The 23,769-nt window shown below is 44.0% G+C and overlaps 1 protein-coding gene across 1 annotated transcript in view; it reads left to right on the forward strand.

The window, feature by feature from the left end:
* LOC141070505 (uncharacterized) overlaps positions 1-18,454 on the forward strand; it is a 156,756-nt gene extending 138,302 nt beyond the window's left edge. The window contains exons 22-24 of the mRNA XM_073559501.1: positions 6,228-6,234; positions 12,421-12,445; positions 16,258-18,454. Of these exons, the coding sequence (XP_073415602.1) occupies positions 6,228-6,234; positions 12,421-12,445; positions 16,258-16,743 (518 nt within the window). The 3' untranslated portion in view covers positions 16,744-18,454. The remainder of the gene's footprint in view (positions 1-6,227; positions 6,235-12,420; positions 12,446-16,257) is intronic.
* The last annotated feature ends 5,315 nt before the right edge of the window (positions 18,455-23,769 follow it).

The following is a 23,769-nucleotide window of genomic DNA, read 5'->3' on the forward strand; positions in this document are numbered from 1 at the left end:
TTTTTACAAGGGCAAAAGGAGAAAATGGACCTCAAAGTTTGTTGCGCAAATTCTCCTGTGTTCACCGATACCCCATATGTGGTTGAAAACTACTTTTGAGGCACAGTGCAAAGCTCAGAAGGAAAGTAGCACCATATTACAGTGCAGATTTTGCTGCACTTGTTTGAGAGTGCCATGTTACATTGGCAGAGCCCCTGAGGTGCCAGAACAGCAGAACCCCCCCATAAGTGACCCCATTTGACCAATTAAGCCTCTCAATGAATTCATCCAGTGGTGCAGTGATTATATTGACACCACAGGTGGGTCACAGACTTTTATACCATTGAGCAGTGAAAAAAAAATAATTTACATTTTTACCACCAAGATTGTGTGTTAGCCCCAAGTTTTACATTTTCACTCTGGGAAATGGGTAAAAATGACAACAGAATTTGTCCCACAAATTCTGCTGAATGTAGAAATACCCCATATGTGGCTGTACAGTACTGCTTAACCATACGGAGAGACTCGGGAGGGATGGAGTGCTATTTGACTCCTGGAGCGCAGATTTTCCTAGACTAGTTTGAGGATTCCATATAAAGAGCCCCCCTTAAGCAGGGTCGGACAGGGGCACAGGAACACCAGAGAATCCTCTGGTGGGCCCGGGCCCACCCTCAGCCCCAGCTCCTACCTCCTTCATTCGTGCCTGCCTTGCTTGATAATAGCGTGGGCCGAGCAGTGCACACTTTACTGTATAGCCGGCACCGGCTGACAAGGTGCACAAGTAATGTGATGGGAAGTGCAGGGGCAGCGTCTTCGCATCACCTGCCACCGCTGCCGGCTTCTATTACTCTGCCAAGAGAGCTGTGTGTGCATGCGTACCGAGTCACAGCTGACTGTGAGGTTGAGTCTGAGAGGAGACACACGCACACAACAGCTGACCCGCAGTCACCTGTTTCCTATCCTGTGTCTCTCGGCTCCTCTTCCACAAAGCCCTGGACAGCAGTGAAAATGCTGATTGGCTGCAATTCAGCCCAATCTGCGTTAGTTTTCTTTGTGTGATCTCACAGTCCAGCTCAGGCAAGGAGTTGTGCTGTGATTGGTCAAAGTCCTGCCAAAGCAGCGCAGCCATGTATTGTACAGAGGAGCAGAGGGAGTCTGATGGCTGCAGTGTGAGTGTAAGTATATAAATACGTGATGCCTGCAGCCTGACTAGTTCTCCAGACACTGAGGCAGTTAGGGGATGGGGCTCCCATGCAACCTAAAGGTGACACAGGAGAGAGGGCCCACAGTAAGATTCTAATTTCCTGTGTGCTCCCTACCCCATTCTGTCAACCACCTCTATTTTACTGTAGGTCCCCGTTCCCCCTCCGAGTAGGTCCACAGGAAAATAGTGGAGAAACAGTGGGGGAGGAGGCCCACAGAATGTTGGGTGACACAGTGGGGAGGAGGCCCACAGAAAAATAGAGGTGACACCATGGGGGAGGGGGCCCACAGAATATTGGGTGACAGTGGGGGAGGAGGTCCACAGGATATTTCGTGACACAGTGGGGGAGGGGGCCCACAGGATATTGGGTGACAGTGGGGGAGGGAGCCCACAGGATACTGGTTGAAACAGTGGGTAAGGGGATACTCAGGTATTTAACACCTTTACGACACCCACCTTACATGCATGACACATGTTAATTGCCACTCTCAATCTCTGACAACTGCATTTAACACGTGTCAACATGCTTGTGCATCATTCTCTCACACATTGGCGCGCCCATGACGTGATCACGGGTCGCAGCTGCTTTCTTGACAGCCGGGGGTCAGCTTCCTGTGACCGGGCTTCAAAGGAGACCATCACTGTATATCCTTCGTCCGGCTGAGTAGGTACAATTGTACCTATTCCGTTTTAAAATTGCAATAACTTTTTTTCGAAAAGCCGTAGAGGGCTGAAATTTCGTGACATCTCTGCAGTTTTGGTCCAGAATATATTGTCCAAATTTCAATAAAATATCTCCACCCCCTTCCGAGATAAGGGGTTGAGATATTTTTGCATCCATAACAAGCTGCATAGGTACAAATGTACCCTCATATATTTTGAATGAAGATAATACAAGGAAAAAAGAATAATATTTTTTTTAATGATAATGCTATTTTATTATTATAAACAAGTAAAAAAAACTGTTCATTTACATTATAAAAGAAAATGTAAGAAACTTTTTTTATTGATTTTCTTTGCAAGTAATGCATGTTGTCTTTGCTACAGAGTGTTTCTCGCAAATGGGTTTCACACAAACCACACAAGACTTTCTAGTCTTACGTTGTTTTCGCATCAGGTCTCGGCAGACATAGCAACTACCAACAACAGGGGAGGGTCCACGACTACCATGAGGTATTTGAGGGCCAGCTGCTGCTTGCGATGCTACCAGAATGCATCGTCCAAGCACCATTTCTACTGCACCTCGAAGAAAATGGTTTCTCATCATCATTCGGTTTGTACTACGATCTTCAATTGCAGGCATATACAGCTGATTTGCGAGATCTTTCAGGAACTTTCTTCGTTGATCCTTTGTCCTGAAGCTTGGATTGTGTTCTCTGTAGATGATGTAGGATGCAAACCCAGTGACGTCAATCATTGTAGAAAAATGCCAGAGGCCAACGTAATGTTCGTCGTTTCACAGTGTACTCCCCCAACATTTTATCCATAACATCAACTCCGCCTTTTGTTTTGTTGTAGTATTTTATTATCTCTGGCTTGGCTGCTAGTGTCTCTTCAACTTCTTCCGTCATGTGCATAGATGATAGAAGCACGACTGATTTGTTCTTCTTTGGTACATATGAACAGACTGTTGCATCATGATTGTAGGCAAAATTTGTCGAGTTTACAGGCCTTTCTTTGGCAGGCTGCATGTTGCAGGTAGCTAGGTACTCAATCTGACCATCCACAGAGTCAGGTGGCGGAAGGGATGACGACCCAACAGAGGAAGGTGAAAATGACTTCAGGAGGGACATATGGAACACATTGGGGATCCGAAGCGACGGAGGAAGGCACAAGCAAAAGGCAACTGGGTTGATAACCTCCATTATCTCGTAAGGGCCAATAAACTTGGTACCCAGCTTAACAGAAGGAACCTTCAACCGTATGTTCTTGGTATACAACCACACCTTATCTCCTATTAGAAATACGGGCCCTAAAGGCCGTCGCTTGTCAGCAAAATGTTTGCTTGCCCTGAGCCTCCCCAATGTTCCTCTGGACCTCCCTCCACACCTCCCCCAACCACTGATTTGCTGAATCAACCCCTGGACACCCTGAATCCAGCCTGGAAAATTCACTAACGTGGGTGAAAACCGTAGTTGCAAAAGAACGGAGAGGTGCCGGTGGACTGATTAATCCGATTATTAAATGCAAACTCGGCCACGGGCAATGAAGAGCATAAATCATCCTACTCAGACGTGGCAAGACACCGCAAAATTTGTTCAAGTGACTCATTGGTCCTCTCCGTCTGACCGTTGGTCTCGGGATGGTAGGCCAAGGAGAAAGTCAAGCTAATACCCAACGTTTTACAAAAAGCCCTCCAACATTTGGACACACATTTTACCCCTATATCAGAAACCACGCTCAGAGGCATGCCATGTAACCGCACCACGTGCGCTACAAACAACTTAGATAGTGTTTCTGCATTAGGCAGACCTGCCAAAGGTACAAAATGCACCTGTTTACTGAATCTGTCAACCACCACCCAGACCACAGTTTTGCTATTGGAAGGAGGGATATCAGTGGTAAAGTTCATGGACAAATGAGTCCAAAGTCTATCCGGAATTGGAAATGGCACCAATTCCCCGGCCGGCCGGTTATGGGTGTCTTTCGCACGAGCACACGTATCACAAGAGGACACAAACACGGCAACATCAGAGGCCATAGAGGACCACCAAATCAGCCTAGCAATAGCTCTTTGAATGGCCGAGATTCCAGGATGCCCACTAAGAGCAGAATCGTGGAACTCCCGGAGCACCCTCAACCGGTACTGGACAGGAACGAAGAGCTTGTTATTAGGCAATGACAGAGGAACAAGAGACTGAGCCTCACGGATCCAAGCTGCGAGATAAGGCATTAGCCTTGACCTTCTTGGAACCAGGTCAAAAGGTGATGGAAAAATGAAAGAGTGAAAAAAAAGAAGCCACCACCTCGCCTGCCTAGGAGTCAAACATTTGGCGGACTTAATGTAGGACAGGTTCTTGTGGTCTGTAATCACCGTAAGCTGATGAACAGCCCCCTCCAAAAAGTGCCTCCATTCTTCAAAGCCAACTTGATGGCTAATAACTCCCAATTCCCAACATCATAATTTCTCTCAGCAGGAGAAAATTTCTTAGAGAAGAAGGCACAAGGTCTTAAGTTATTTAAAGCGACGGGTCCTTGGGACAACACCGCCCCCACCCCCACCTCCGATGCATCCACCTCAACAATGAACGGTTCAGATGGACTGGACCAAAACAGGGGCTGACATTAAAGGAATGTTTTATGAAGAAAACTCCGCCACTGCTGGAGCTGACCAGTTTTTAAGATCTTAAGTTTTTAAAGGAAGATCTTAGAACTAGCCTTCTAAAAATTCAGAACTAGCCTGGGGAAGGCATTTATGCAGGGGGGCATTTATGTACATGTAATCGAAGTACATGTATCAAAGGACGCTGGCAGTTATAACATGGCAGTTAGACAGGGCAGGAGACAGGTAAGACAAATAAATAAATCTACTCCCTGTACATTTGGGCTACCGCAAATATTTACCATATTTACTAATTCTCCAACGCATGAAGATAGAAACTCCCTCGACTTGGTCTTCTCTCGGCTTTGTGCAGTGAATGATTTTGCAAACTCCCCTCTCCCGCTCTCTGACCACAACTTTCTTTCATTCTCTATCAAGAACTGCCAGGCTGCACAGGTCACCCCCACTGTCCATATTTATAGAAACATACAGGCCATTAACACCCAGAAACTTATGAAGAACTTGCAGTCTTCATTGGCCCCTATCTCCTCCCTCTCATGTCCTGATTCTGCATTGAAGCATTACAATGAAACACTTCAAAGTGCCCTGGATGAATTTGCACCTCCTATACATAGAACACCACAACACAGACGGCGACAACCTTGGCACACCCTGCAAACACGTTTCCTGCAGCGGTGCTCCAGGTGCGCCAAACGTCTGTGGAGAAAATCCAACCTACCCAAAGATTTCATCCATTATAAGTTTATGCTTCGTACATATAACACTGCCCTTCACCTCTCCAAACAAACCTATTTCAACACCCTCATCACCTCACTGTCCAATAACCCTAAACGTTTCTTTGACACTTTTCATTCTCTACTCAACCCAAGAGTACAGGCCTCAACCATGGAGCTTCGAGCTGACGATCTGGCCAATTACTTCAAAGAAAAAATTGACCAGATCCGACAGGAAATTATCTCCCAATCACCGCATACCATGCACTGTCCTCCCTCCCCCCCTGCATCTAGCTCACTCTCTGATTTTGAACCAGTCACAGAAGAAGAAGTAAGCAGGCTCCTTGCATCTTCTCGCCCGACCACTTGCACCAGTGACCCATTTCCGTCACATCTACTCCAGCCCCTTTCCCGTGCTGTCACCCCTCACCTAACTAAAATATTTAACCTCTTTCTCTCTTGTATCTTTCCCTCCTCATTTAAGCATGCCGTCATACATCCACTACTTAAAAAACCATCCCTCGACCAAAACTGTGCCCCTAACTATAGACCTGTCTCTAATCTTCCCTTCATCTCTAAACTCCTGGAACACCTGGTCCACTCCCGTCTTATCCGCTATCTCTTTGATAACTCTCTTCTCGACCCTCTCCAATCCGGTTTCCACTCTTTACACTCTACTGAAACTGCCCTCACTAAAGTCTCTAATGATCTACTAACAGCTAAATCAAATGATCATTACTCCATGCAAATTCTCTTGGATCTCTCTGCAGCATTCGACACTGTGGATCATCAGCTCCTCCTCACTATGCTCCATTCCATTGGCCTCAAGGACACCGTTCTCTCCTGGTTCTCCTCCTATCTTTCTGACCGCTCCTTTACTGTATCTTTTGCTGGCTCCTCCTCCTCTCATCTTCCCCTTACTTTTGAGGTTCCTCAAGGATCAGTCCTAGGCCCCCTCCTCTTCTCTTTGTATACTGCCCCTATTGGTCAAACAATCAGTAGATTTAACATAGTAATATAGTAACAAAGTTATTAAGGTTGAAGGGAGACTTTAAGTCCATCTAGTTCAACCCATATCCTGTCCTAACCTGCCCTAACATGTTGATCCAGAGGAAGGCAAAAAAACACCCATGTGGCAAACAGTAAGCTTCACATTGGGGAAAAAAATTCCTTCCCGACTCCACATACGGCAATCAGACTAGCTCCCTGGATCAACGCAATATTAAGAAAACTAGTGTATATACCCTCTAATATTATACTTTGGTTCCCAGTACCATCTCTATGCTAACGACACCCAATTATACGCTTCTCCTGACATCACGCCAGCCTTTCTAGAAAACACCGGCGATTGTCTAAACGCTGTGTCTAACATCATGTCCTCACTATATCTGAAACTGAACCTGTCAAAGACTGAACTCCTCGTGTTTCCTCCCGCTACTAATGTACCTATACCCGACATTGCCATTTCCATGTGTGGTTCCACTATTACTCCCCAGCAACATGCCCGCTGTCTTGGGGTCATACTTGACTCCGAGCTTTCCTTTGTCCCCCACATACGATCACTGGCTCGCTCTTGTTATCTGCACCTCAAAAACATTTCTAGAATTCGACCTTTTCTTACTTTTGACTGCGCAAAAACTCTTACTGTTTCTCTTATTCATTCTCGTCTCGACTATTGTAACTCTCTTCTAATCGGTCTCCCTCTTACCAAACTCTCCCCCCTCCAATCTGTCTTGAATGCTGCTGCCAGGATCATATTCCTTGCCAATCGTTACACCGATGCCTCTACCTTGTGCCAGTCATTACACTGGCTACCCATCCACTCCAGAATCCAGTACAAACTTATTACTCTAACCCACAAAGCTCTTCATGGCTCAGCACCACCCTACATCTCCTCCCTTGTTTCAGTATACCATCCTACCCGCGCCCTCCATTCTGCTGATAACCTAATGGCGTCTCCCTGGCATAATCCCAACTCCATAAGATCAAGCAGGGAAGCCGGCCGGCTGAGGAGTACTGCTCAGAGTTCCAGAGTTGGCCACTGACACGCAGTGGAACGACCTTGCTCTTAGGAGCCACTTTATGCAGGGTCTGTCTCCAAGGTTGCAGGTAATCTGGTGCAGTATGCTGCCCCCAGGTTGTTGGAGGCCGCCATGTCTTTTGCCATCAGGGTGCATAGAAGCTTGAGGGAGAGACATATACCAAATATGCCTCCTGTAGTCCTTGTTAGGGAGGAGGACACACCAGTGCACACGGACGAGCCCATGCAGGTGGGAGGAGTTGGTTCCCAAACGGTGTTGCCTGCGGTTCGTCTTGGTGTGGGGGCATGTTTTAACTCTGGGCAGACTGGGCATTTTATCGGGGTCTGCCCAGCGCACGCCAAATTATCTGTACCATCTAAGAAGCCGCATCCCCCTGGTCGTGTGGAGGGAGGCGACCAGGGAGTGTATATTTCCTCCATGTTTTCCCCTCTGTGTACCTTGTCTGCTGAAGTAGTGGTTGGCGGAGTAACTGAGGTTATACTGTTGCTTGTGGACAGTGGAGCAGGTGTCATTCTGGTGGATGCTCACTTTGTCCAGACCCATGGCCTTAGGTGGAGGAAGCTAGCAAACCCCTAATCGTCCAGGCCATTGATTCTGTCCCACTTAGCCAGGGGAGGTTGACCCAAGTCGTGGATGATATACATCTGCGTATAGGGACTCATCATGAAGAGTCCCTGTCATGCTCAGTCTTGGGGGGAATGCCATCATCCATCATTTTAGGCCTCCCTTGGCTGAAAAGACACAACCCGGTCATAGATTGGTGGTCCAGGGAAGTAGTCATCTGGGATCAGTCATGTGAGGGCTGCTGTCTCTGCCCTCTTTCTACAACCATCCCCTTCTTCTCCAGTGGGGGCAGCAGAGGTGCTGCCAGGGAGTAGGGGCAAGTCTCAACTCTCCCCACTAGCTAACCCTGTTTGTCGGAGTCCTCTTAGGAGGAGGGGTCAGAGGAGGGTGGTGGTTCCTTCTGAGCATTGTGGGGATGTGAGTGTGATGACACAGGGGGGATGCCTCTGTTGTCGGTTCTGTAAAGAGTTCACCATCTTGTGGCAAATGTGTGCGTGGCAATAAACGTGAATGAATACATATGGGTGTCCACCAAAAACATCCGAAGAAGTGTGCTGCTGGGGCCTGGAGTTCTCGGGTGATCGAGACGTATCGGGTGTCGACCATTCTCGGCACGGGGACTTACCAGCTGGAGTTACCCCCAGTAATGCCCGTACACAACTCATTCTCCAGGTTGGCGCTCTGGAGATTTGTGATGCCTCCGGAGCATACGTTGTCACTTCCATCAGTCCGCGTTTGCCATAAACCTGAGGATCAGATGACTGCCGAGGTGAACTCTGGTGGATGGAGGCGTCCTCACCTTAGGTTGTTTTCTGGTGAGGTCCAGTGTTGTGGGTCCGGAGGCCCCTCATTGAAAGGGGGGTACTGTCACGATCCAGTTTTGGATCTGTGGCAGATTTGGCCTTTCATATTAAAACTTTATTCCTTTCAGGTCATTGGGGGTTAATGTCAGTTTTCCCCTGGTGGCCACTGGTATAATTACATTGCTGCTAGTTTTGCTGCTGCATGTGGTGACCACTCCCACCTTCTTTTATAAGGTCATCTAATGCATCAGCTGACTGTTAGTGATACAGGTCCTTTTGGATACCAACTGTGCTGAAGACAGGAGGTTGCTGGTGCAGTGGTGCTTCAGCTGAATGCTGTTATCTGGTGCCTTACTCTGCTGTGCGGTGCATTGCAGCAGAGAAAGCTAAGTGTTGTTTTGTGTTTCCTATCCCCTGTGGTGTTTGTCTTACCTTACATTGTGTTGTATTAGTGCAACGGTGGTACCAGTGTCCTCACTTGCCAATTCCCTACTTAGGGATAGGTGCAGGGCAAGCGAGGGCTAAGGTATCCTGCTCAGCGACAGGTTGAAAAAACCTGTATAGGGACGTCAGGGAGATCAGGGCACATCCTTAGGAGAGTGCAGGAGGTGTCTATTCCCCGTTCCCCATTGCAGGGCCCATCGTAATTGTGTCCCCGGTGTTTCCTAGTTTGTTTTGCCATTTAGTGACCTACCAATTGGTGAGTCGAGTAACACTGGGCCAGTCACTCTGTGACAGAAGGCCAATGCAAATATCAAAAAATTGACCGTCGCATCCAAACATAAATCAGGTCTGAACAGGTGAAAGGAAGGTGAAAACAGACTTTGGGTCGAAGGGGTTAAACAACTGTCTCTTAATCCTGCATTTTGTATTGTCTTTTATATTGAGAATGTAATGATGGTTCTGTCTGATAAGTCTGTGCCGTCTATTGTCAAAACGTTCATACAACACTCTTTCGCCTATAGTTGTTTCACTTCCCCAGTCACAGTCTTTCAGTGCTCAGCTTTTTACTATTGTCTTGTAACCTACCACGCTGCTCTCTCATGATTATTTACAACTGAAAAACATTCAGACCCACCTTTAGGGAAACTTTAGCTTTTTCAACATCCTTTTACAATATGTTATGGCATTTTTGCCTTCACTTTCTCTGATCACTCTCTTTTCTGTCTTTTCTGTGGGTTTTCTGTCTCCATCTGCAAAGTTTCAGTACATGACCTTCAAACCATCTCAGGTAAACACCCTTGAAGCTTGTGTCACAGTGCCGGAACACTTTTCTCTCGTGTAGTTGTCACGACTGCGACCGCGGACGCGGCCCAGCCGACGCCTCCACGTCGCCCGTCCACGGCGACATTGGGCGAGCGTCCCAGGTGGGGAAGGAATGTGGACCCACTGGACCACATAGAGTAACCTGGACCTACCCAGACTAGGGAAGGGCAGCGAGTAGGAACTGTGGCAGCTGAGCATGTAGACGAGGTGGCAGAACGACATGACACCGCACAACTTCAGGTAAGAAGAAACAAAGTTTACTTGAAGACAAACACAGTACATAAACAGAACATAATGCCAGGCTCCCGATTCCGCACATCAGGGAAGGGTACACGTTCCAGGATAACAGACAAAGGCAGGAGGATATCACGGGTTGATGCAGTCCAGGGTTATCTGGCACGGGCATACTAGGACGGCCTCTCTCTCAGGCCTCAGGCGTAGCACAGGCTCAGCAGGAGAACATCAGACACCGACCGCGGACAGACTTCAGACGATGGCAGTGGTCATCACGGGTTGATGCAGTCCTGGGTCATCTGGCACGGGCATATCAGGACGGCCTCTCTCTGAGGCCTCAGGCATAGCACTGGCTCAGCAGGAGAACATCAGACACCAACCCAGGACAGACGTCAGACGATGGCAAGGGTCATCACGGGTTGATGCAGTCCAGGGTCATCTGGCGCGGGCATACTAGGACGACCTCTCTCTCAGGCCTTAGTCGTAGCACAGGCTCAGCAGGAAAACATCAGACACCAATCAAGGACATTCATCATCACAGGGTGGACCTCAGGGAAGCGGCGGAACATTGGGACACAGGCATGACAGGAACAGGAACTCTGGCATGGCAACACAGGTCATCGGCTGGTTAGATCCAGGCAGAGCCGTAACAGGGAAATAAGGCAGGAGCCTCTCCAGAAACACAGGCGGGACCGACTCTGGAACACAGGCTGAACCACCAGGACCACGAACCAGACATCTGGACACGCTGGATGACCAGGACCACAGACACGGACATCAGGAACACGGACGGGACATCAGGAACACGGACGGGACATCAGGAACACGGACGGGACATCAGGTCACCGGGTCTCAGACAGGACATCAGGACACCAGGCAGACATCAGGTCTCAGGCAGGACATCAGGACTCAGATCTCAGATAGAACATCAGCACACAGGCATCTGACTCCAGACATCTGGCAACGATCGACAGGCTCCGGACATCAAGCTGCGGACATCAGCTCCGGACATCAGGCCACAGTCATCAGGTTCCGGACATCGGGCAGGGAAGGCTAGGATCTGGATATCTGGTGGAGGACATCAGGCACAGCACATCTGGAAGTGGTCATCAGACACCGGACATCGGGCCATAGTCATTAGGCTCCGGGTGAGAGGCCACGGTCATCAGGCTCCGGACATCTGGCAGCGACCTAAAAAGGAACCCAAGCGGTCTGGTGCAAGCCCGGCCGGGTTGGACTGGAACAGGCCAGGGATTGCACCGAACAACAAGCTGAGCACAGAGTAGCAGAAACTCAGCAGGCAGACCAGGCTCCTACTTCCAAGATGAACCCAGGTTAGATCACAAAAAGTCAGTTAGTAAAGAGTCATAGTCACTAGGCACAGGGCTCAAGACACAGAAGGACCTCAGGAACATAACACAGAGGACACAGTTCAGACAGGGTCAAGTACAGGAGCAGATCCAGGATTCAGGAAACAAGACACAACAGGAACTGGTACAAGGCAAGACTCCAAACAATAGCACAGGGACCAGGATATTCTGCCTCCTGGAGGGCGGACAGAAACAAAGACCAGAATATTCTGCCTTCTGGAGGGCGGACAGGAACAAGGACCAGGATATTCTGCCTCCTGGAGGGCAGCAAGACAGGCATCAGCTCACCTAGAACTGCAGCCAAGCAGGACAGGTGCTGAATGACACACAGACATGGCAAGACACAGAGACATAAGGCGAAGCTCCGGCAATGCCCCACAGGGCAGGGAACTTTTATATAGGAACTGCCTCACAGCGATAGGCTAGAGCAGCAATTTTAGCACACACCCATTACTCATAAAAGCAGAGGAGGTGTGGCCGTACGCACCCTAAGCACAGCCAGACACAAATCAGCATTGCAAAGGACACCTGGCAGAGCTGCAAGCCTGAACACATGTAGTAAGCCATGCACAGTGTAGAGGACCTAGAAACCCGTGGATAGCTTTCAACAGCAGCAGCCAGGGACCGCACAAGTGGGTGGTCATGCAGTGCAGTGGAGCCACACACGCATGTACAGCTACGCAGCGGAGCAGGGAACTGAGCAGCATCCATAAAGGTAACAGACAACAGTATCCCTGCTAGTTAGGGGAAAAGGAGCAAAGGGTTAATGCAGAGACATGCAGAGAAACGCCAAGGAAACAAGATACAGACATACCGGCGTTACAGTAGTTTGGTAGCAAGGAGCTTTCGAACCCTACATTTGTGTGTAGGTAGGCACCAAGCCACTTTCAATCCTTACACTCGCTTAGAGGTAGACAAAAGTCAATTTCAAACCTAACATTCGCGTCTAGGTTGACAGGAAGCCAATTTCCAACCCTAAATTTGTGTGTAGGTAGGCAACAAGCTAATTTTAAACCCTACAGTCATGTGTAGGTAGGCAACAAGCCACTTTCAAACCTTAAATTTGTGTTTAGGTAGGCTCCAAGCCACATTTAAAGCATACAGTACATAATATGATCTCCAGTAAACAGACTACAAAATACCCTTGTATTGTGTAGATCCTTCTCAACGGCCAAACAAGACAAAGAAACAATAGTAATTCACCAAGTGTAAATATCACTATATTACATACTTTGTACACTAATCCCATCACATGCACACAGTTAAAAAAAAGGCATAGGTATCTGTTCAGTTTTGGACCAGACAATTTCTACTTTATTAATGCACAGCTCAAGTTTAAATAGTGTCACAAAGAAAGAAAACTTCCCTTAGAAAGAAGTAGCCAACAGGAATTTATGGGCTTGAACAGAAACATGAAATTTCTCTGCCTAGCAGTGTTATTTGATCAAGCTAAGGGTTATAATAAAACATCGAGTCACAGAGATGTTAGCGAGTATGGAGCATGCTCTCTCAAGTCGCGATGTTGATTTACTGTTGTTTGGTTTTTTTAGATAATTTCATACAAGTTCTCCATTTGTTTTTGACTTTTGGAATGTTTTGTTTCAGGGTAAACATCTGACCTATACTAATACTACAGAGACATATGTAAGTGGTGACGAGGAGATTTCTACAAATAACCGCCAAGGTCAGTAGCAACAGCTAAATGCAGAGAAGTCACAGATTCTTCTCTGTCACTGGATGGTATAATTCTGTGAATTTTTTCATGCAAATTATTTTTTTCACCTAAAGATTTAATTGCTTAAACAAAAAAAGAAAACACACACACTTTTCTGTATGGTTGCCTATTCTATATTCACAGTCTTGTTTAACACCCAGACACTGTGCTCAATGGATGTCTCTAAACTTACTTTTGAAGCAGTGCAGGAGATTCAAACTCAGGACCCCTGATATGGAAGGCAGAAACATTACTAGTGAGCCACAGGCTGCGCTGTTATATACGCAATACTTTTCCATAAAACCCTGGTATTCTTCTTTACAAGCATTATGCTATGTATATAAATAGTGCAATTATCTTTAGATTTCTTAAAAAGGACACACATCTGAATTCATAATACATGGGACCACTCTGCTTCTGATGAAAAACTGTTTGCACTCAGATGTCATCCTTGTTGTCATTTGATTGCTATCCTTTCTTCAATGAGTAGTTGATATTAGAGGCTTTGACAGAAAAAAAAACTGGATGTTACACAGATTGGAAAAATGGACACAGGGACCAAAAAATGGTTCCAACATATTGAAATGTAAACTTCCTGTCTGCCTGCTGTTATTGTGTATGCATCGGTTTACTAATATTATAATCATTTTTTGTTTGCCATATTATTGACTGTGATGTGATACTACAGGCAATAACTTAGCTTATGGAGACAGGGTGTTACCTGGATCTATTCACATGGTCCTCCCTTGAGTCACTCTGCCATTTATTAATTTATAGAATTTTTGTTAATTGCATATTATATTAAAGTATTTTTTCGTATGAGACGTTTGTAGCACCTTTTTGGGTATTCATATGCAATGTATATGCTGCCGCCCCAGTGTTTCCTATTTGATTTATATCCTTCAGCCCCATTGACTCCTATTTGATGTATATTTAGTAGTCTCGGTGTCCCCTATGTGATGTGCATACAGCAGTCTTGGTGTGCCCTATGGGATGTATACAACAGTTTTGATGTTTCCTTTGTGATATATACAGCAGACCCCCCGCTGCTTGAGTTATATAAATGTTACTTGAGCAATGATGAATTTCCCACTGTGAGGAGACATGCAGTGTAATATACAGTACATCTATGTTCGGTACAATTTCCTGCTGTGAGTTTATTTTCAAACCCATCACAATTGACTACCTTCCAGACTAATGCAAGCTTGGAAATCAGTTGTAAGTGGCAACATAATCAATACCATTTAACATCACAGCCTCACCAAAGAGATGTAGCTCCAGCCATCACATTAGAGGTGGGATAATTAAATGTTTCACCAAATTTAGCAAGATAAATTTCAAGTTGATAGTTTTGCAATGCCCTCGAATGAGGACATCAATATCCAAAGGAGTCTTGGCAGAAAAAAAGGTTCCCCACCCCTGATATAACTGGTAATAATCAATGACAGGCAAAGTGAAACATGAACCTATGGAGAAGACGAATCCAACACAGAAGTGAAAAAGTGAAACCGTGCAACCTGGAGGTGTAAAATCATAACCTAATAGTCCTTGCTTTGTGCTCCACTTTCTTAGTCAATTGATTGATTTGTATTGCAATTTGTGTGAAAATGTAGAATCATAGAATCGTAGAGTTGTAAGGGACCTCCTGGGCCATCTGGTCCAACCCCCTGCTCAAAGCAGGATTTGCTAAATCATCCCAGTCAGATGTCTGTCCAGCCTCTGTTTGAAGACTTCCATTGAAGGAGAACTCACCACTTCTCGTGGCAGCCTGTTCCACTCATTGATCACTCTAACTGTCAAAAAGTTTTTTCTAATATCTAATCTGTGTCTCCTTCCATTCAGTTTAATCGAATTGCTTCTAGTCTTTCCTTGTGCAAATGAGAATAAAGTTGATCCTTCTACAATGTGACAGCCCTTGAGATATTTGTAGACAGCTATTAAGTCTCCTCTCAGTCTTCTCTTTTGCAAACTAAACATTCCCAAATCCTGCAACCTTTCCTCATAAGACAGGGTTTGCAGACCGGTCACCATTCTGGTCGCTCTTTTCTGAACTTGCTCCAGTTTGTTGATGTCTTTTTTAAAAATGTGGTGCCCAAAACTGGACACAATATTCCAGATGAGGCCTGACCAAAGAGGAGTAGAGGGAAATAATGACTTCACGTGATCTAGACTGTATGCTTCTGTTAATACATCCTAGAATTGCATTTGCCTTTTTTGCTGCTGCATCACACTGTTGACTCATATTCAGTCTGTGATCTATTAGTATACCCAAGTCTTTTTCACATGTGCTGTTGCTTAGCCCTATTCCTCCCATTCTGTATATGCTTTTTTCATTTTTATTGCCCAGATGTAGTACTTTGCATTTTTTCCCTGTTAAAAACCATTCTGTTAGTTGCTGCCCACTTCTCCAGTTTATTTATATCTTTTTGAATCCTCTCTCTCTTCTCTAGTATTAGCTATCCCTCCTAGCTTTCTGTCGTCAGCAAATTTAATCAGTTTACCCTCCATTCCTTCATCTAAATCGTTAATGTATACATTATGTGAAATTGATATGATTTCAATGCAGTGTTAATGAAAAATAATAAAATCACTTTTATTCTTGACAGCTGACTGTACCAGGAGCTCAGAGGGACATCTGATATTTTCAGATTTTGCAACAGACGATCATGGTATTACTCCAGATACATATGAAGAACATGCTATTATCACAGATACACCTCAGGCGGTTCTTAGAAAAAATCTTTCATCTGATCATTTTCAACAAGTCCTATCTTCACCTTCATCAATGCCCGATATGCAAAACAAAAGTCAAAGACTTACTGTTAAACATGAACTAGCTCTTGAAGACGAGAATCCGTTTTCTTGCGCAGAATGTGGGAAATGTTTTAAAGGGAAATCAGATCTTGTTATGCATCAGAAAATTCACACAGGAGAGAAGCCATTTTTATGTTCAGAATGTGGAAAATGTTTTATACAGAAATCACGACGTGTTGTTCATCAGAGAACTCGCACAGAGGAGAAGCCATATTCATGTTTAGAATGTGGGAAATGTTTTAGTGTGAAATCCAAGCTTGTTACACATCAGAGAATTCACACAGGGGAGAAGCCATTTTTTTGTTCAGAATGTGGAAAATGTTTTATTCAGAAATCACATCTTGATATACATCAGAGAATTCACAGCCAGGAGAAGCCATATTTATGTACAGAATGTGGAAAATGTTTCATAGAGAAATCACGTCTTGTTACACATCAGAGAAGTCACACAGGGGAAAAGCCATATTCATGTTCAGAATGTGGGAAATGTTTTCAAACAAGCTCATATCTTGTTATACATAAGAGAATTCACACAGGGGAGAAGCCATTTTCATGTTCAGAATGTGGGAAATGTTTTAAAACTAAATCAGAACTTGTTGTACATCAGAAAATTCACACAGGGGAGAAGCCATTTTCATGTTCAGAATGTGGGAAATGTTTCATATTGAATTCACATCTTGTTAGACATCAAAGGACACACAGGGAAGTAGATATTTTTCTTTTATCAAGCAAGAAAAACAAAAAACAGAGAAAATAATTTGGGCCATTTGATTATTAGAAAATGTATGCAATTACCAATGATTCATTGTTACTGAAAAACATTGTGTCCATATAATACACCTCTGTATGAAACATAACATTTACATACACAACTTGTCTGATATCGCTCTGTTCTTTTCAATGTGATATCTGCAATGAAGAAATCCTGCTATACATGATCAGGACAATTGCCATCCAACATCCAACCAGTCTGTCAAGTACTTTATATATGTTATGTTTATAATATTAAAGTGTCTGTCAAGATGGTGTTGGGACTGTGGGCACTAACTAGTTCCTGCGGGCAGTGTTAGCCTCACCCTGAGCCTGTGGCTAGCACTGCCCGCTATTAAAGTGAAGTGAATATTCACTCCTCTCCACGCCCATGGGGGCATGGGGAAGCGTGCATATTCATTTCTCTTTAGCAGCGGAGACAGGCTTCTGTCTCCAGCTGCTGCTCTGCTGGCATTGGGAGGGCACCCCTGACTCAGAGGCCCCATAGCAGTTAGCGACATTCCACTGGCTGGGGGCCCCTGGAGCAGCGGGGGCCCTGGGCAGCTGCCACCCCTGTATGCCAGCAGGTGTAAGTGCCTGGGCCCACCAGAGAATCCTCCGGTTCTCTGGTAGGACAGTCCGACCTTGGCTGAAGTGTATAGGAAAACACTAACCAGACAAACAAGGGAAGACAGATGGGGATAAATTAAAATATCAATCATACAAAGTACTCTCACACAAAACAACAGAGTGGAGCACAGAGGAGTTAAAGGAAGGAGAAACCAAATGGGAAAGGATGTGCATGTGCGCACAGAGGAGTTAAAGGAAGGAGAAACCAAATGGGAAAGGATGTGCATGTGCACACAGACAAACCTCCAAGAAACAATCTACTGAACAATATCTAAACACAAACTCTAACCACGAACAACATCTCCAACTCCAAAACCAGGTAGTAAGAACAAATACTAGCAATTACCAAGTGCCAGAGGCAAGCTTATATAGCAGAGGAGAGTGGCTAACACTGAACCTCTGAGACAATCCAAGTGGAAAAGCTCCAGGAGTTTCAACTTAACTTATTAACCCTTGCACTGCTTGCAAGGAAAAAAACTTTTACAAATGCAGAAGTACATAAAACCAGACACTGTGGTCTTCTGGCCCCTCTCTGTCATGGTATCCCCGTTACAGTGCCATTAGTCATAGTCTAAACACACAGAATCATGGGAACATTTAAAAACAACATTGTCCAATCATGTGTGGATACAATTTATCCCTTTACAGGCTAGGATATAAAATGCAAAAAGGCAAGTATACTCATCGTGTGAGATGGAAGCTGAAGCTGAGAAGAACCTGCAGATGTGTAAGATATAATCACATAATCACAGAGTTCTGCAATGAGATCAGGAGAGCGGTCATTACAAATCGCACTGGTAACTCTCCCTTATATTTAAAACAAGCTCTGGAGGCAGAGTTATCTTCCAGACAAACTCCTCCCCAGAGCTTGGAAGAGATCATTTATATAAAGTGACAAAAGATGATTTCTCAACAACAAAGCATGTGAGGCATACAGTTAGGACTTTTTTTTCCAGCATTCTATAACCTTAATTGCTTAGATATGTAAAAGGTGGTGACAGAGTCCCTTAAAGTTCTGTTTTGTATTGTATTAAATACTATAAAATTAATTTGTCTTTTATTGCATTAAATATGAAAAAAACATACAATGTGATTGTCTGGATTTTTCTTTGAAGATTCTGTCTCTCACAGTTGAAGTGTACATACGATAAAAATTAGTGACCTCTCCATACTTTGTAGGTGAGGAAACTTGCAAATTCAGCAGTGTATCCTATACTTATTTCCCCCACTGTATATTGGCACCCTAGATGCCTATACAGTTGAAAACGATGACAGAGGAAGGAGCGCTAGCTAACACTCTCCCATCATTCCCCCTCTGCGTCTTACATGTCAGCACAGCGGGTGCCATGACGTCATTTAGGCTATGTACCCACGTATGCAGAAAAAAACGGACTCCTTCCCAGGAAAAACGCGTGTTTTTTATGCGTTTTTTTGCGCGATTTTTGTGTTTTTTACAGGAGCATCCTCCTGCTCATAGAATATAGTTAGAAATGCGAATTTTTCCACAAAATTAATGAACATGCTGCATTTTTTTCCGCAATGCGTTTTTTTCTCAGAAAAAAACGCATCATGTGCACAAAAATTGCGGAATTCAATAAAAAGAATGGGGTGCTTCTTGTATGCATTTTTGAAGCATTTTTGCAAGGAAAAACACTTAAAAAACGCAAAAAAAAAAATGCTTACGTGGGTACACAGCCTAAATGCACTCACTGAACCTAGGTGTGCAGAGGATCAGAAGACTCCATAAAGAGACCCGAACAGCGGGGGAACAGGCAGAGGTGAGTATTTTATTTTTTTTAATTTGTAGCCCTTTATAATAATAATAATATAATAATAATCTTTATATAGCGCCAACAAATTCCGCAGCGCTTTACAGTTTAACAGTTTCAAAACACAAGTCATAAGTAACAACGTTAACAATACAATCATTAAAGCAAAATAAGACGACCCTGCTCGTGAGAGCTTACAATCTACAATGAGCTTTGGATTGTATGGAGCACTACATGGGGCCCATTATACTGTGGAGCACTATGTGGGGCCATTATACTGTATGGAATGCTATGTGGGGCCATTATACTGTATGGAGCACTATGTGGGGCCATTATACTCTATGGGGCACTATGTGGGGTCATTATACTGTATGCAGTACTATATGGGGCCTATTATACTGTAGAGAGAACTATGTGAGGCCGTTATATTCTGTGGGGCACTATGTGGGGCCATTATACTGTATGGAATGCTATGTGGGGCCATTATACTGTATGGAGCACTATGTGGGGCCATTATACTCTATGGGGCACTATGTGGGATCATTATACTGTATGCAGTACTATATGGGGCCTATTATACTGTAGAGAGAACTATGTGAGGCCGTTATATTCTGTGGGGCACTATGTGGGGCCATTATACTGTATGGAATGCTATGTGGGGCCATTATACTGTATGGAGCACTATGTGGGGCCATTATACTCTATGGGGCACTATGTGGGATCATTATACTGTATGCAGTACTATATGGGGCCTATTATACTGTAGAGAGAACTATGTGAGGCCGTTATATTCTGTGGGGCCATTATACTGTATGGAGCTAACATATTAAAATCTGCACTCTAAGGCGCTCTAATAGTTTTAACATTAGATATATGAAATTGGAACTACATTACTGCTGCAGAAAACATGTTAAATAATGAAGTTACTTAGCGCACAAATTGGCAAATTCATGTGAGCCCAACTGTCAGCAACAAGGCATACCTCTTTGGACCCTAAACCTAACATGACTCTCCCTGGTTAAAAGTGTACAACTATGTGGGCAGGTAGGGGCTGATGGGAGGAGAGCTCTGTCAGAAGGCGTGTACTACAAATATAAAAAAACTAACGGTTTGCTTTTTGATGCTGTATGGAGCACTACATGAGGCCATGTTACAGTATGAAGGACTATGTGGGGCCTGTTGTACTGTATATATAGAGAGAAAGAGAGGAAATAGGAGAGTCAGCTCACCATTTGTATTATCTATGTATATTTTTATATACACTGTCTACCTTTCCAGATTTAACACCTTAGCGACCTTAATCTGACATGTCAATTTATGTGGTAATAACTCTGGAACGCTTCAACATATCTCACTGATTTTGAGATTGTTTTTTTCGTGACACATCATACTTTATGATAATGGTAAATTTAGGTACTGTAGATATATTTAGCATTTATTTCTAAAAACTTCAGAAATTTGACAGAAATGTAAAAAAATGAGCAATTTTCAAACTTTGAATGATTATCCCTTTAATCCAGATGGTCATAGCACACAGAAACATTCATAAATAACATTTCCCACATGTCAACTTTACATCAGCACCATTTGTAAAATGTTGTTTTATTTTGTTAGCCTTTTAGAAGATTTAAAAATGTAGCAGTAACTTTTCATTTTTCCAAGGAAATTTGCAAAACTTAATTTTTAGGGGCCTGTTCAGTTTTAAATTCATTTTTTAAACAGCAACAAACAACCAAGCATATTTGGTACATAACCAATGTAATGTATACAGGTTCATTATGGTAAAACAACAAGTTTGTATAATGAGCTATTTGTACAGACTTCAATCCCACAGATCCTCACTCCCTTGCGAGGCCTATGGACAATTAAAGGGTAATTAAAAAGAAAAAAAAAGGGTTCATTGTTCGTTATTCTATATGTTTGGCTATGCATAGCTCAAAGTGATACATTACATTCAACATATCGATCATAAAACTAAAACTACTACTATCCTGCCGCCATAAACAGCCTCCACAATTCTAATGACATTATGTAACTATAAAGTGTGAATCAATGTATTCTTCACTACAGCCATTATGATGGCATCAAACTATTGTCTACATGGTGATATAGTAAGGTGAGAAGTATTCCACACGTCCCTAATCTTATTAAACTTTCCCAGACAACCCCTATTCTGATACACTGTCCGCTAATAAGGTATAACTGAATTCACCAACTCAATCCAAGCTCTAGGAGATGGATGTACATTACCCATCCAACGCAAGGCCAATATTTTCCTGGCTAAGAAAAGTGTCTCACGTAGGAAAATTTTAACATGGTGCCCCCAAATCTCTTCCTCTAGCACACCAAACAGACACACCAACGGGTTAAGAGGAAAAGGGGTGCATATAAGGGAGGTCAACAACGAAGTTACCTCTTTCCAGTAGGATAGGATAATTGGGCACCCCCACACCATATGTATAAAATCCGCACCAATTGCAAGACATCTTGGGCATTCTGAAGATTGGGGAACTTGTGCAAAGACAATCAAAAGTGCAATAGTGCAAATGCTGAAACGAGCAGGACCTGCCAAAGTCCACCTGAGCTGCCATGTTTAATGGTTATTATATATCTAATCCATATAAAGAGCGGCACATATTATATCCAAGTGGGTCCAAAAAGGAATTTGTCATACATCAAAAGAGGGCCAATGCCCATCATATATTATATGTAATATACATGTGCCATCCCAATGAGGTAACTAGAATATTGACCAAAAGCTACCACTGTTGCCCTAGGGCAATACTTAACACGGCTCCTGTGTGTGTGGGGGGGAAAAATGGTGCAGTGAACGATACCTAATACTGCACAAACGGGCAAACAACCCGCCCTAATAGGGTAAATACCCCGAAACACATTACCTCACTACAGCCTCAGGGTGACCGGGCGGTACGCTCGTCTCCCCGACGCGCGTTTCGATAGTACTTGGGTCAAATTTATTTTGTGTAAGTTTGATTGAATTGCTGATCTAAACTGTAGATAGGGAAAAAATTGGGACCTCGGGATAATATATTTGGTTTGTATTTGTTCAAAGGACATTAAGACATTGTATTTGTATAGATCGTTGTCTGAGGAGATGTTATGTGAGACCCAGAATTGAGTAGATGGGTGATTTAATAACATTCGAAAATAAGTATTATTCCATAATGGCATTTCAGCTATGATGCCATCAAAATGAACCACTTGTTTAAATTGTCTCCAGACCAACCTAGGCAAATGAAGCAGGGGTAATAATCCAGAGACATTAGGTTTATCTATTTCTAAAAAGCCCAACAAGCAGTTGGTCCCTGCAGCATGGGCCAAATAGCTCTCCAAGTTAGGTAGATAATTATTGGGCATCCATTTACCTAAGGCTCTGATCTGGCCAGCCAAATAATATAAAAAGAAATCCGGCAGCGCCGCTCTCTCCCCCCCTATGTCTAGACCTATGTAAGGTGGACAGTTTGAGTTTGGGTCTGGTCTTTCCCCATATAAAGGATGAGGTCAATGAATTTAGACCTGAGAAAAAGGATTTAGGTATCAATACTGCACTATGTTGGAGGGAATAATTAAGCTTTGGGAGTAGGATCATTTCAATTAAGTAAATACGTCCAGAGACAGATAATGGTAATTTGCTCCAAATAGCGAATTTGAACTTGACAAGTTCCAACAGCAGGAGAATATTGAGTCGTAAATCAAGTTTACTGTTTTTTGGGATATTTATTCTTATGTATTTAAAATTAGTTACAACTAGTTACAACAGGCAGTGGAGATAACGTTTCAAGGTGATCTATTGGACCCTGGAAGAGAGGCATTAAAGTGGATTTATCCCAGTTTATATATAATCCCGAATAATTACTAAATTTGTCTATTGTGGCAATCACATGTGGTAATGTTTCTTCTGTGTTATCCATGAATATCACCATGTCATCAGCATATAAGCCAATGGTGTCCAAACGGCCCACTAAATCTATACCCTTAATGACCGGAGTGGATCTTATACGTATCGCTAGTGCTTCAATTGCGAGAGCAAAGAGTGCTGGGGAGAGGGGACACTGCTGACGTGTTCCCCTTGCCAAAGAGAATGATTTGGATATAGAGCTATTTATTATTATTCGGGCTTTTGGCTTCATATAGATTGTGCCAATCCACTTCCGAAATTTAGAACCAAAACCATACTTTTGTAAATATGCGGATAAGAAGGACCACTCAAGGTAGTCAAAGGCCTTAGCTGCGTCTAATGAGACCAAGACCCACTTATCTGGCACCAGGGAGCTGTACTGAATCACCGACTGAACTCTCCTAATATTAATAGATGTATTCTTCCCGGGCATAAAACCGGTCTGATCTGGATGTATTATTTCAAGTATCACCGAATTCAGGCTAGTGGCCAGGATCTTAGCGAAGATCTTATAGTCCACATTTACCAGCGATATGGGGCAATATGATCTACAGTCAAGGGGGTCTTTCCCCTCTTTATTCAGAATTATTATATTTGCCTCATAAAAGGAGTCTGGTAGAGAGCCTCTCTCCCAAGTTTCCTGAAACACCTTTAGGAGGAGTGGCGCCAAAACATCCCGATATTTCCTGTACACTTCTATGGGAAACCCATCCGG

Source organism: Dendrobates tinctorius, unplaced genomic scaffold (genome assembly GCF_039654945.1).
Source record: "Dendrobates tinctorius isolate UK_male_01 unplaced genomic scaffold, ASM3965494v1 ptg000014l, whole genome shotgun sequence".
NCBI lineage: Eukaryota > Metazoa > Chordata > Amphibia > Anura > Dendrobatidae > Dendrobates > Dendrobates tinctorius.